At 46.2% G+C, this 15,773-nt stretch overlaps 1 protein-coding gene across 6 annotated transcripts in view; it reads right to left on the bottom strand.

Moving 5' to 3' along the window:
• Positions 1–15,773, bottom strand: part of C1QH1orf21 (chromosome 1q C1orf21 homolog) — a 723,044-nt gene that overhangs the window by 313,982 nt on the left and 393,289 nt on the right. For all 6 annotated transcript variants that reach the window (XM_069641065.1, XM_069641066.1, XM_069641067.1 and 3 more), the window contains exon 3: positions 14,411–14,508. In XM_069641065.1, the coding sequence (XP_069497166.1) occupies positions 14,411–14,508 (98 nt within the window). The remainder of the gene's footprint in view (positions 1–14,410; positions 14,509–15,773) is intronic.

Raw genomic sequence — 15,773 nt, forward strand, 5'->3', positions numbered from 1 at the left:
TACCGACAACTTCTTCCGCTCCCGCAAGGCCTTCGAAGTTAGGGACTGGAGAGTCATCGCAATCGTCGGTGGCGTGGCTTTCACTGAGACACCAGAGGCAAATGTCATGTGGGTCCATAATGGACATTTTGTAATCGCAGTCCCGACACTTTTTGAAGCCCGACTTCGAGGTAGACGAAGACGAAGACGTCATGAATTTTCAAGTTAGAAGAATCGATGCGCGCCGATATTCCGAAGCGAACACGTTCGCAGAAAAAACGGAACGGAGGCTACGGGTGTCGTGCATCCTAGATATAACATCTGGTGACGTCGACAATCAACAGAGGCCCTCACGGGACAGCGTATCGATGTCATTGACGCAGGACACCTACGCCGAAAAAGTTTTCCGAAGCGGCACAGCTTTGGTAATTACTGTCAAAGATGTGGAATACGTCGGAGGACACAACCCCTTCGAAAGGGGAAATACTGTGGCAAATGGAAATTTGTTTTACACTGGATTTACAATGACTGGCAGCTCAGGGAAGGGGTTTTGCATACAATGGGACTACGATTTTGGGTTTTAATAGGACAGATGCAAATAGGAATTCGTGAGGTAATGCACACAATACACGGACACATTCAGTTTTCAGTTACAAGGAGACTAAGGGCCTCATTACAAGCATGGCGGTCTGGGAACTACGGTACCGGTAAGCATGCCGGTACCGTAGATCCCGGGCCGTCATACTACGGGCTGTGCTCGTGGGTGCCTCACAGCCCGACAGGTATTTCCTGGCGGGCTGACCAGCACCCTTGAGTATAGCACGTCGAATGCACCGGCACAACTCTGCATGTGCCGGTGCATCCGACGTCCCAATCCCTATTAAGCCCTATGGGGCAGAATGGGGATGAGGAGACCCTTGATTCCGGCACCCGAAAAATGGGCAAGTACCGCGTCCGCCTAATTCGGCATGACCCGGTTCTTGCCCATTCACGGGTGCCAGAAAAAATGCAACTCCGGCGGCAGCTGTGCCGTTTTTAATGGCACGGCTACCGCAAGAGTTGTAATGAGGCCCTAATTCTTTTGAGGCAATACTTTAATGACTATATTAATTAAAGAAAGACACCAGGGACAAGAGAGTTAATTTCGAATTTTAACACTCTTGAACCGTGAATTTCAAATAGGGGAATTCATTGATTTACTTAAAAATATGCTAAGGATTTACACAGACACAGACATTTACCAAAGGGAATATGCTAGCAGACACAGGCTAAACACACATTCTTCTATGGGAGGTGACTGAATTACACTGGCAATTTTTGATGGGGTTTAATGCTACAAAATGGAAGGGCTTTTGCAATTTAGGGCTGGGGTATTTGTTTACTTACAAAGTAAGCCTTGGTTTGGGATTCTGTAAAGCCAGCTGGATCTCAGGACACTCTGCACAGCTGGGCAAGGGGTCTGGTCACTGCACTCTCAAAGATTGCACGGTACAGCTGCCTTTTCTCCGTCGTCCTTCTCCTGTCTCCCCAGATTTTCTTGTGTGCCCTGACTTAGTACAGTCCCCCTTATATAGCACAAATGATATCACTCATTTTACAATCTAGGGTGAGTAGTAATTACCCCTACCGCTTGGATAGGACAGTTTACCATTCCCCTCTCTGCCCCCTGGCATCATTGGTTCAAGGGAAGAGAGCACCATCTGTCTGTTTGCATTCATTACTATCATTTTTCCTCCTTGCCACTTTGACAAAAACCAGTTATGTCTCCTAACTTCATAATTCTACTAGCCCCTGACATATGAACTAGATATGTGGTCTTAGTGGGTCATAGGGAAGTAGGTTAGCCAATCGCCCACTCTGTATGATGTAGCATGGCCTGGTGGCACATTCAGTCCTTTTCACAAAATGTATAACATTTGTAACTCTGCAAATGATCAAGCATGTTCATAATTTCATTTTCCATCTTTCCACGAATTGTCATATTTGTCCTATTTTTAGATCAGCCAGCAACTATCTTAACTGGCCATTTCAGTAGGGAAATGCAATTAGTCTCTTTAAAACCGCCTGGAAATTACATTAAAATATATCATAAAAACAAACTTAATTCTTATTCTGAGTGCTGCAAAAAAGGCCTAAAATGAAATCCATTTTTTTAATGTCAATTGGGAGGATCTGTTCCACCTGTGGGGGGGTGGGGAGGGGGCGCTTCATGCCCCACAGCCAACTGTCTTCCCCTGGCACAGCCGGTGACCAAAGATGTGTATGAACCCCTTTGAAGTGGTCAGTTTGTTCATTGTAGTGGGTGCAGGAAGGAGCTCACACCCCCCTAGTCAAACTTTAGCCACACTTGCTTTCTTTGAAATCCCTGAGCCCCTGCCTTCAAGTCTGGCAGAGCAGGGAATGAGGACACCCTAAGTAACCTCACATTTGACTGCAGAATGGTTCACTGGTAGGTGCGATTTCCAGTGGGAGCGGGGCTTTTAATTGTGAAGTTTCCTGCCTTAGCCCCAAACTGGTTTTTCCTGTATTGCGTCTCTTCAAAGGGGACTGAAATCTTGTGGGTGGAAACAATGTACATTACTTTAGTCAAACCACACAGCATATTTCCCTGACATTTTTCTTGTGCGTGCAGTGCTATCTTTTCGCTGTGGCTTTTAAAGTCCTTTTTCTTTTTCACACTTGTGCAAGCCGTTTAATGTTTGAAATCCTGTCTTTTAGTTCACGGGATTCTATTTCTTTTTTTGAGTGAGTTTGCATTTGCTGTTAGTCCATTGACAATGAGGGGAAGGCCCCCTTCCACATGGTTCTTTGATTTGACTTGAACAGGAGAAAAAGCTAAGCTGTTTTTTGTTTGCAGTGTTTGAAGGGCTGCTGTTCGAGTGAAATAGAAAGCAAAATCAGTTTGATTGTAGTGTTGAAATTCTTGCCCCTCATGTGAATTAAAGGTAAAGCAGGGCCGTTTTTGGATGCAATGGATAACTTCATGTCATTGAGGCGAAATAGAAGCACCGCAGGGCCGTTTTTGGATGCAGTGTTCAAATGCTTGCCACTCATGTGACAGGGAAAGCAAAGCACAGCTGTTTTTAGTGGCAGTGTTTGAATGCAGTGTTTCAGGTGAAGGGGAGTTTTGTTTAGGGCCTTTAAATGTACCCCACAGGCGGGGCCCTGCTCGTCGACAATGTAAGGCAACACCACAACATTGAAAGGAGAGATAATATTCTTTATTGCTTAGGTCCCAACACAGTTGCTTCTGTTGGATTCTCACCATTCTATAGCTATGAGTCTCAGAACCTTACCTCACACAGACCTGCAGCTTATCCTACATTCCAAGATACAACAACGAGCACCTTAGTGTAAAAATTGATAGGGAACACCCAGTAGCCAGAGGGAATCAGAGGGCCTGATGCTACTTTAAACAAACTATACAGTGAACATTTCTTTCCAACATCCTTCCAATCTGCCACAGACCCAATCTGCCCACCAGCACTTATAACCGAACTTCTGAAATAGACTAACTCTGTCCCACCTCATGGGAAGATGAATCCGACAGAGAATCTCTCTCGGAGAACCAATGCTCCTCTAGAATAGACAAAGTCAGTTCAGCAAACACTGGAGGGAATTCAGAAACAGGGGTCTCCAAACAATCCGCACAGACACTCGCACACACCAATATGCATGCTCTCTCCTCTCCGAAACACTTGTGTATAGGCGCGTTATAAATGCCATATCATGCACCAACATACAATAGAATGTAGCTATACAAACCCCTAGCTGCACACATAATACCATACACAAGTGCCACCACTGCCAGAATGCAGACCTCGCAGTCAACAGCCTGCTGCACGCATTCCACTGACCTCACAACCACCGCACCACGCCTACCATCAGAACGCATTTACACACCGCACTCGCAGGGTTTATAGTGACATTTTCAAATAACATTTGGTGGAAAGTCAAAATGTCGAAAAAATGTTTTCGAATGTATTTTTTTGTTTTTTTGTTTGAAATGTGGGGCTTCCCCCCTACCCACTTTTTAAATTATTTTTTCTGTTTTAACCCTTTTTCATACTTGCGAAAGCAAAAAAAAAAACATGTAAATAAAAAAATAAAGCATTCGACATTTTTTTGTTTTTTTTATTTAGACTTTTATTTATTTATTTATTTTAGACATTTTTGTCATTCGCCCAAATGTTTGACATTTTCACTGGATACCCACTGGCTGCACTCATACTGAGTGCACTCAAGCACTGTTTACTATCCTACTCTCTTCACTGACCTGGACTACGGTTCCTGAAGGCATTCAACCCGCAGCGCTTTGAGATCATACAAATGGTATGTATATAAGGCACTACACAAATGCACAATAACATAACATTTATTAAAGCATTTCCAAATTACTAAGTGCTTAAAGGAAAATGAATCCAGCCAAGACAAAACCAGTATAGCAAATACAACAGTTTGGCTTCCTATAGGCATCATGTTCCCTTAGTAATACATTGTTAACATTACAACTTTCATATGCTACACTTTTCTACAGCAATGCCGAAGACTTACATCTCACTACTAGTACTTAACCAAAACAGAAACATAAAAATAACATGTTTTCAATAGCTTTCACAATTTCTAAATGAAAGCGACAAAGGAAGCAACGTTAGTACCTTAATTCTGGGATGTGTTCTTTGATTCCGCATGGCTTCGCAATCAAGTGACTGAAGCCACACTACTTCCCACAAGACGTCTTTGTTGCACTAGGGCACTAGGGGCTGCTTAATGAATGCAATTAAGTCCTCAGCATTCAAAACTGGGGTTTTTTTGCGGACTAATGGTGGTTTTCAATCACTTCAATACGACAAGAATTTAGACAACACAGAGAATATGCCACTGCTCATGCTACTGGTGTATAATCAGAATAAAGTGCCAAACCCACATATACTTTCCCTACAAAGTGTTTTCCCAAACAGGTGGACAGCACCACCTCTATGAGCCAAAGCTACAAAGGAATGATAACCCCCGAAAAGGTACAGTAGACCCAGAGGCCATTGGGAATTGCAGCCCCATAGGAATGTTGCCTCTACTGAGGAAATGTGTGGGAAAAGTGGCGATAAAACTGCTGACGTGTCAATACATGCTCCTTTTCGTACACCAACATATCAGGATTCTAGCCTGTCACGGAACAAATCTGGAAGTGCCACCAGCGTCAGATGATCTCCAGCACCTGGGGAAATTAGGGAAAGGTGGCACAACTGATTCTAGCAGGATTTCGGTCCTGCATTTGCAACAGTTTATCACCGCCTTGTCCTAACAGCGTACTCTTCTTAGCAGCAGTTTCTCGCAACTCTCGGAAGGAGAGAACATAGCATTACACTAGGTCATTTCCTGCCACCATCTTCTTCCCAAAGACTCCTGAGATTCCCCAAAGATCCCCGAGAACACCTTCATTCAACATCTACCTCAGGGCTTGGGTGACCCGTACAGAAGGATTTCCATAAAAGTGGCAAACCCCTCCACCGAGAACACATGCAGTCAGTCGAACACACCTCCTCATCACCATGAATCACTAGACTGACCTAGAACCTATCAAATGTCGACAGCTTGGTGGAAGACGTCTGGCCGCAGCTCAACCCCAAAAGAGAGACAGGGTTCGTCTTTCTCAGATGGCGAAATCTTTAAAAAATAGCATTGGCTTATTCCTCTGCTTTGCTCCCTCAAAGGCCGGAAAACACAACAGCACACTCAGCTGATTGATAAGGAACCGTGGAATGCTGCTTAATGAAAACCTGTCCCAATCCTAGGGAGGTAGCACCCAGGAGGCCAGCATGCCACCCAGGAGGCCAGCGTACCACCCAGGAGGCCAGCGTACCACCCAGGAGGCCAGCGTACCACCTAGAGCATCTTCTCTCGCCACTGAGTCATGTCATTTCATTTCCGCAAATACCTACAGCAAACACAGGACTGCATTTGGCACGCCACTAAAATGTGTCTGGTTATATTGAGAAATCTCTCGGTTTGACTATCGGCTAAAGGCCCGAGGGCCTCTCTAGCTTTCAATGGCAGCCAGCGAAAGGCTGATCAGCTTTAAAGCCGGTGTTTAGTCCTCCGTTCTTGCAGGTCAGCTCCTACCGTCTGTGTTCTCAAATACTAGCCCAACTGCCAATCGAAACTAGAAAGAGCCTGGAACATGGTAGTAGTCAGTTCCGGCCTACTCTGGAATGCTCTCTGCCATCCCCCTCCATCCGGAAAGCGACGGAAAGGTGGGGCCCTCTTAAAGCCCCACCCACTCCCCCAGCAGTAGGCCCACGCTGCAGTGTCCCTACAGCAAAACGTTGTCAAAACGAACACCGGTGCAGGTAGAGGTTAAGTAGGGTGCGCACACTATCAAATAGAGATGAGGGGAGACCGAGTATAAAACTGCAAAGCAAGTGTACAAGACAAGGAGGGAATGCGACCGCAGCCAGGCCAATGACCATAAAAAGAGCAGAGGGAGGGGGGTTTCACACCTGATCTCCTGTAGAAGTACAACATGCTCACAAGACTCCTGCGGGAACAGATCCAACAACACCGTGGAGAGAAGTGGGAGGCTGCAACAGCCAAGCTGAAGGAGGCGGACAACTCAGTGTGGAGAATGACTTGTCGCCTGACTGGGAAGAAGGAGCCAAGCCCACCAATCCAGTGACGAACCCACCTTGCATGCAGCAACAAGGACAAGGCAGAGGTCCTTGCCAGGACACTGGAGGCTTCGTTCACCCCGAACAAGGTAAGTAGGCTCTCAGACGGAGTGGAGGAAGCAGTTGAGAAGTATCTTGCAGAAGACCGAACCGGGCTGGGAGCAGAAGACATCAAGGAGTGCACAAGCTCGGAGGTAGCAGGACTTGCAGAAAAGCTGTTGAACGGCAAGGCACAGGGAGCGACGGAATAACCAACCTGGCAATCAAGAACCTCCCACCAGCATCAATGGAACACCTCACAGAGATATTCAATGCATGCATGAGGCTCCAGCACTTCCAAGTTCCTGGAAAGAAGCAAGGATCATCATTTTCCCAAAGGCCAGCAAACCACTGAGGGATCCAGCGAACTACCGCCCCATCAGCCTGCTCTCTGGATTATCGAAGCTCCTGGGGAAGGTCCTCCTCGCCCGACTCAGCGACTTCATCTCTGAAAGAAATCTACTAGCAAAGGAACAGTTTGGATTTCGAAAGGAGCATGCAACGACTCATCAGCTACTGAGAGTGGTGGACACCATCAGCCACGGATTCAACATCAAGAAGTCCACAGGAATCGTCTTCCTGGATGTCGCCAAAGCATTCGACAGAGTCTGGCACAAGAGACTGCTGCACAAGATGATTGTCCTGGGATTTCTGAACTACCTGGTGAAGATGATTGCAAGCTACCTGAGAGGCCGCACCTTCCATGTCGCCATGCAGCCTGAGATGTCCTCATCACATCCCATCCGAGCAGGCGTGCCACAGGGATCGAACCTTGGACCCTTCCTGTTCAACCTCTTCACCACCGACATCCCGACAGATCTCCACAAGACCGACCTGGCGCTGTATGCAGACGATGTTGCAGTCATCTCCCAGTCATTCAGCGAAAAGGAAGTGGCGAAGAACCTGCAAGCTTCATTGGATACCATCGCGAAGTGGTACAGCGACTGGCGGATAGAACTCAAAACCAGCAAGACAACTGCAACGCTGTTCACCAGAAAGAAGATCAAGGAGCACCCACACATCAGCCTCAATGGGGAGACCATCAAATGGGAGAGCATCAGCCGCTACCTCGGTGTGACCCTGGACAGCAAACTCAACTGGGAAAGCCACATCGAGAATACTCAGCAGAAGGCACCAGGAAAGATGGCAGTGCTGTACCAACTCCTGAAGACCAAGTCCATGCCCCTCCGGACAAAGATCAACGTCTACATGGTGATAATCAGACCAACCCTGACGTATGCCTCTCCAGCATGGATGGCTTGCCATGAGCGACACCGGAAGAGTCTTCAGATAGTCCAGAACAAGGCCCTGCGGATATCGTCTGGAGCTCCAATCTTCACAAGGATAGCAGACCTTCACAGAGACCTGGACATCGAGATGTTGGACGAACATCTAGCGAAGCGGAGTAAGAAATTCTGCCAAGGACTGGATCAGAACCCGAACACTCTGATCAGAAGACTCACTGTCACCACTGCAAACCGCTACCTGCGGCCCATCACTGCGAAGACCCTGTGAAACCAGCTCTACTGTGACAAGACCACACAGACCAAGAAGAATACAAACCCACGACTACATACTCAACCCGAGAAGGTGGAGTAATGAGGCTCAAGACTCGGTATCCAAAAATCACAGCTGATGGATAAAAATCTATCAGCAGGAAGAAGAACAAGTGTTGCATTTGGTGCGTCGGGGCTCGCCTAGCACAGAGACATCCCGCCTGCAACGGAAGGGGCTCCAGGAAGCAGCATTCTGCGGCTGAAGGCTCTCACGGACTGAACAAGACATCGTGGAGTTAACCTTCACGATTAATGACGCACAACACAAGCAGAGCAAACGCTGACCCGGGAAGGTTCATTTGGCTCATAGCATGTACAAAATTGGGAGTCAATCACCCGGGGGAACGGACGTCGACACTCAGGACGACTTTGACACATGTCCTTTTACTGACGTGTTTTTAAACTTGGCAGCCATAGCAGAAATAAGGTTACAAGAGTCTTTATTTGGCACAACCTATTTTTCGGAACATGGACAAAATAAGGGTGCATTGGAGACTGTACCCGTGGCGTGAACTCCATCTGCACCCCTGTGCCTCGTGTGGACGCTATGGATGCAGGAAATGCATCCCTTTGTAGTCAGAGAAGGCTACTCCTGTCTTGTGGTAATAGAAGAAAAGGGGGTTATTGCATCGCTTCAGAAGCACAGGGGGTTATTACGTCGCTTCAGGAGCAGAGGGGGTTATTGCATCGCTTCACAAGCAGAAGGGGTTATTGCATCGCTTCTCTGACCTCAGTAACCTACTCTGAAGTACGTAGATCTGGCTAAAACTAGTACCTTAACTTTCTTGGCCTGGAAGCAGCTGTCAAAGAAACTAGTCTTATCATAAATTGTGTAAAATCGCCCCCAAAGGATTGCTGCTGCAGACAGGGATGATGGATTGTGTCTGAATAAAAGAAATGCAGGAAGGCAAGATGGTCCGATTAATACACTCACACGCCCCTTGTGTCTCCTTCTAGCTCACAGTTCCCGCTCTATCCAGGTTTCCAAACAACAACCCATCAGTTTATGAGAAAAACATGTTGCCAGCACCCACCACATGACCCACCTCCATTCCGAAGACAAAAAAGAATTGGCAACGCCAGTAGTTTGGGCTTTGTGTAGGTATGGGGAAGGTATTTGTAAGGCATTGCTGTAATGGTACTAACTGGCCATTGATGGTAACAGCTTGAAAATGGTTCACATAGTTGAGCATACGACAGCAGTGCCTGGCAAATGCCCATCTAATACCTATACACAAGCCAACATGGTTGGCTTTGCTAATGCTTGCTTTTAACAGGACTTTGCGGAAGGACACTCATACATGCTTATAAATCAAGCGGCTGAAGGCAGACCTGGTTATTACATTTGAAATCTCAAGAAGATTCCAGGAGTGCGTTTTTTGACAGAGAGGGGCAGGAAGTAGACTAATGGCACAGGGATTAGCAGGCCCATGGGCATTCAATGGCTGGGTACATCGCCAAACACCTACAAGCATCGTTTCACTCCTCATATGCCATCTCTCCCCATCTGTACTGTAATGCATCAGTTTTGCCTTCTATGTAGCACACACTAAAGTGCCATCTTACAGCCAAAACTAAAAAGCAGCAGCAGTTGGCAGGTTGAATCAATGCACTTCCTTGGCAGGGCACAGGGCCAGAGTGACGTCTTCCTGGTTTGCATAGAAGGACCTGGTTATGGCCACTCCTCTTGAGTTGGCACTGTGACCCTTCGATTTGGGTAAGCCAATGAAGGCTTGAGCCTGGCTCTGGCTCGGCACCAGGTCATGTGTGACAGGAGAGCAAAATCGGAGCCGAGCTCATCGGCTATAGGCCCGCTTCTCCCCCTTTCACTCTCCCAGGCGGTTTCATGTTGACAAATAAAAAGCTATGGGGAAAATCCTGTGGTTTCCCCCCTTTTTTGTCTTGGCTACTTAATGTGGTGAAAAAGAGCATAGTGAAAGTAGATTAAAAAAAGCTACAAAAAAAGTAGCCCGCGTGAAGGGAAATTGACGAAGGACAAATACTTATGTGGTATGCAGCAGCACACAATATGCATTACAATGGAATGTGTGGAATACATGCGATTATGTGTCTCCCATGAAGGCAGGTTTACAGATCGGCAAAGATGAACCAAATACTCAAACCTAGAATGTTCTCAAATATGTGGGGGACATATTGGTGACCCACTGACCCTTAGAACATGCTCGCTGGCCCCCAGATGTGGCAGAACGAGAGAAACTTCGAGAAATGCACTGCAGAAACATGGGCTGATGGAGGCCTGGCCGGGCACAGCTCTCGCGTCACCCCATTTCATGACCGAATCATTCCTTTTGGCCGGTTGTATTTGTTGCGTTTCAGGAATTATAGCCATGGGAGTAATTTTAGGTAAGGGTTTGTCCCACACTGCCCCAACTTTCGTGGCGCAACATTTTGTCACCCTCATTCGGCAGGGGGCACTTTCCTTCAAATGCCATGCCCCTTCTCCTCCACTCCTCCCCAACATTTTCAGAAAGGTTACTTCGACGATTGCAGCCTGGCATTTAGAGAGAAAAGAAACTACACTCCCCAGAAAAAAAAGAAAAGCACTGGATAAGAGAGACACAGCAGACAGGAGCTCCGAGTGAGTGCACCTGAAGACATGTGCAGCCAACACCCCAGAATGTGCAATGTTTGTGCGACTCGTGTGTGTGCACATCTGCATAGGCTCCCACGCAAAAAGGAACTCTCTGGTGTGCGTTGGTTTGTTTGTTGTTGAACTCTTTGAAACTCCCATTTGTAATGACTTTCTGACTAATGTAAACTCGTTCAATGTAATGGCCGTTCCACAGAAAGGGCCCGATTCAGTGCCAAGTGACTCTGCACGGCCGACACAAACCCTGATTTACGGACTAGGCAAAGTGTATTTTTGCAGTGCAAAGTCAGTGTAAGTGGTCATTTTTGCAGTAAAAAATGACTTTGCACAGTTCCAAGAATCAAGGTTTGTCTCAGCGGTGCAAAGTCACTTTTCAGCAGCGTCAAAATTCCGCTAATTAGGCCCAAAATATACATTTTCCCCTGAAAATCTGCTTACCACAAAGACTGGCGATGGCCTTTCACGAGGCCGCGCCTCCTCTGGATGGAAGGCGCAGGCAGGCAGGCGTAGGCAAATTACAAAGCAACCATTCAGCTCAAGCCTTTCAGTGCCGTAGGGCGCATATGCCCCAAGTTGGATGGTAAATGACTGGACTGCCGGCTCTTGAAGCATAACAGCAGTTTAATTCTTTGCCTGTAACAACGCTTGCTGTCTCATTGGCAACAAAAACAAACAAAAGACGACTCCAACCATTCAGCTCAAAATAACAAGGCAGCTTGAACAGCTTAACCACATCGTGACACACCAGAACAAACCCTCTTAGCTTTATACATCCATTTCACCAGGCGAACCCCTTCTCAAGAAAGACACTCTCCTAACTAGATTTAGCACATGGCAGATTTAATATTACCCATACATTTAATTCATTTCTTCAATATGTTTAGACTAGTTATAATACTAAAGTGCAAACCCGGTCAACCTCTCATCAAACAATCATACCAGATCACACATTCCTGCTGCATGGATTCCTACAATACACCATTAAAATGACAATAGAGGGCCAGTACGTATCACACATTCCTGCTGCATGCTTTCCTACTATACACCATTAAAATGACAATAGAGGGCCAGTACGTATCACACATTCCTGCTGCATGCTTTCCCACAATACACCATTAAAATGACAATAGAGGGCCAGTACCAGATCACACATTCCTGCTGCATGCATTCCTACAATACACCATTAAAATGACAATAGAGGGCCAGTACGTATCACACATTCCTGCTGCATGCTTTCCCACAATACACCATTAAAATGACAATAGAGGGCCAGTACGTATCACACATTCCTGCTGCATGCTTTCCCACAATACACCATTAAAATGACAATAGAGGGCCAGTACGTATCACACATTCCTGCTGCATGCTTTCCCACAATACACCATTAAAATGACAATAGAGGGCCTGTACGTATCACACATTCCTGCTGCATGCATTCCTACAATACACCATTAAAATGACAATAGAGGGCCAGTACCATATCACACATTCCTGCTGCATGCTTTCCTACAATACACCTTTAAAATGACAATAGAGGGCCAGTACCATATCACACATTCCTGCTGCATGCTTTCCTACTATACACCATTAAAATGACAATAGAGGGCCAGTACCATATCACACATTCCTGCTGCATGCATTCCTACAATACACCATTAAAATGACAATAGAGGGCCAGTACCATATCACACATTCCTGCTGCATGCATTCCTACAATACACCATTAAAATGACAATAGAGGGCCAGTACGTATCACACATTCCTGCTGCATGCTTTCCTACTATACACCATTAAAATGACAATAGAGGGCAGTACCATATCACACATTCCTGCTGCATGCATTCCTACAATACACCATTAACATGACAATAGATGGCCAGTACCATATCACACATTGCTGCTGCATGCATTCCTACACTACACCATTAAAATGACAATAGCGGGTCAAAATATACAGCTGAAGTGCAAAGTACATTTAACAAAAGCAGAACATTAGACCATTCCTTTCTTGATGGCCTGGATCACATAATTTAGATACAAATTACGCTTTTCCAATGTGAAGATCCTGTCAAACAGTTGCATTCAATTAAGATTTGTCGACTCGAGTTTCGGCTTTATGGTCTGCTTGGATTACATAGACCAGCCGTCATCAGGACATTGCAAATTCGATCAACAGAAGTGCATCCCAATCTTAGTTAAATCCAAGTTACATTCATTAGGGGGTTGCCTGGAGGGCCAAGGCCAACTCCGTCTGGGATGTGGTATCGCACCGTCATGAATCCCCACAGAGGAAAAACTGCTTCCACTTCCTTCTATATTCTAGGTGCTAATACACGGAGCGACCACCCGGTCGCGCCCAGTCTACTCTACTCGGTTGTGCGCCTCCTTTCTTTCCTATTTCCACATCGTGAAGCAAACGGCATGCAGGCAGTAAACATGCATTGAAGGCCCTCAAGTGGGTCCCCCTTCAAAACACCCACAATTCCAAATAATGCAAAGCACAAGAAGGTATATAGTAAGCGACAGGTTCCTGCACACTAGTCTAAAGTACATATAGAAACATAATGAGCAAAAACGGTCACCTTATAGGAAAGGAGTTGGACAAATATCAACAAGCATTGACAAAGCCAAACGTTTCCGCTTTCCAATTAGCAAACAGGGTCTCCTCTCTTCAAATTTTTAATAGAACAACTTCTAGATAGCACCACGTTCTAAAACATGCAGAAGAAAATGAATAACATATCATCGTAGTCTTTATCATTTCTATAAAAAAAAAACAGGTAAAAGACCCGCCAGTGGCTTTGTTTCATGGCTGCGCTCTGCGATGCAATATTGCCAAGAGATGAAGTGGCTGGTAGGGTTACACTAGGATTTTGCTGGCAGCAGCACTTTTCTACTTTTTCAGACAGCTGTTTTCGTATGCAGAAAGGACTGTTTCAATTCAATTTAATGTGGGGAGTATTTACATAAAAGTTATTTCTGGTCAAACCTCTGGTGTAAACGCACCCCTCCACAAATATAAAAAAATAGTGCCTAACCAACATGTACTCTCTATTGTCAATCGTTTTTTCGTACCTCTCCGAAACCATGGCGTGGCTACCGCCAGTGGGGTATAATGCATCACACTTTGGACAGGCATCGGCTCTGTAAGACCACAACAGTGGCGATTGGCAGTCAAACAGCAAAATAACTTATCATATACAGAGCTTCAATGCCATAATCTATGGCAGGAGGCGCTATACAAATGCAAGATAACATAACATAGCTGGTCAGCACCACTTCCATGAGCCAAAACTAAAAAAAGAGAGAACACTTTGGAAGTACTTTATGAAACCAACATCTTTTGCCCATTATAAATCCAATTAAAACCGTGCCAACTGGCTGCTGGGGCCGACGAATGCCAAGACTACGCCACAGTGGAAGTGTTCAGCACATCGAGTTGTTGCAATATATAAACTAATGCCTAGGCAGGAAATGAAAACCACTGCACACGTTCAATGTTGGAGAATGCCTACAAGTTAAAAGGACGTGAACACATGCGGGCCAAGGCCAGATCTTACCAGGTTCTCTTGGTTCTTGGCAGCGGTTTTCTGTTCTTCCTCCTCTTCCCCATTTTTCATGTACTTGACCTCCTCCACGGGTTTAATTCTGTACTCGTCTGGAAGGGAAGCACAGAATGCACACGTTAATCTCAAAGCATGTTACAGGAACATCAAGGCAGTCTCGAGCACATTCATGCCCACCCAACGGGATCTGCGTGAAATGACCGAATGCAAAAGTCCGACTATTCTTCCTTTTCCTTTTTTTTTCTCCATTTTCTGCAAGTATATGTGTGGGAGGAGACCCCCCCACAACCACCCCACCTTACCCCTATACATTTTTATTATCTTGATCCCCTCCACATATATATCTGCGAAAAAATGGGGGTCGGACTTTTGGGGGTCGGACTTTTTGCATTGGGTAATTTCGTACAATACCCACCCAACGTCCTCAAACCTGACCACTGCTGGGTTTGAAATTAAAGTTTGATAAGTAGTAGCTGAAACCAGCCCCTGGGTATCAGGCATCCCCCAGTAGACAGGAGCTACCGCTGGGGAACCAGGAGCAAGTACACAGTGCACTGCAAAGCTAACTTCCACAGGAGAGGTAAACTAACGTTGTGCCCATTTTGTAGGATGCATTATATTTAATTAGTACCCGGCGGGGGCATGGCTTGGACCTCCCAGCCAATGAGGAGGCTCAGAATGGGGGGGACTTTACCTCCTCAGAGCTGGAGGCCATCCTCTTGCCCCGCCGGATACCACATAAGTGCGTGCTCCCACGCGTCCCCTTCCCTCCTACAGACCACACTGTTCCACATCTCCTCCCCACCCTTCCCACTTACCTGGTGATGCTCTTTCCCTCGCCGGCGCCGGGATCACTAGTGTTCCTGACGTGTCAATGACTCAGCAATGGCCATCATGTAAAGCGAGAAGGGACGACATGTAGTTTCCTTCTCCCCGATCCATGGCGGACATTCTGTTTTTTTTTTTTTTTTTAAAGTTGAGCAACGGCAAACATGTCGTTTCTCTTTTTTTTTTAAAAAAAACTCATTTTAGTTTCTAGTTATTCCATTTGCAATGCACCTCCTTTTGCATTAATAGGCTTTGCGGCACTGAAAAAGGCACCTGCAAGAAGGCTGAACGCATAGAATGGAGGTGCAGTCCTGTATATAAAGAAGCCTGGCTTGAGCCAAGCGAAGAGGAGGGGAAATAGAAGGACTCCAGCCTGGGAGCAAGTAGGCTAGCCCACAACAGACCAACATCAGCCTTTTCAGCTTTCCTGGAGGGAGCATCACCAGAGTCACGTGTGGAGGTACGTAGAGCGTTCCAAAGGAGGTGGTGTGTAGGCCAAGAGCACAACAACCAACCTAAGAGGCCGATA

The sequence above is a fragment of the Ambystoma mexicanum genome, chromosome 1q, assembly GCF_040938575.1.
Source record: "Ambystoma mexicanum isolate Mex_15411 chromosome 1q, UKY_AmexF1_1, whole genome shotgun sequence".
Classification (NCBI taxonomy): Eukaryota; Metazoa; Chordata; class Amphibia; order Caudata; family Ambystomatidae; genus Ambystoma; species Ambystoma mexicanum.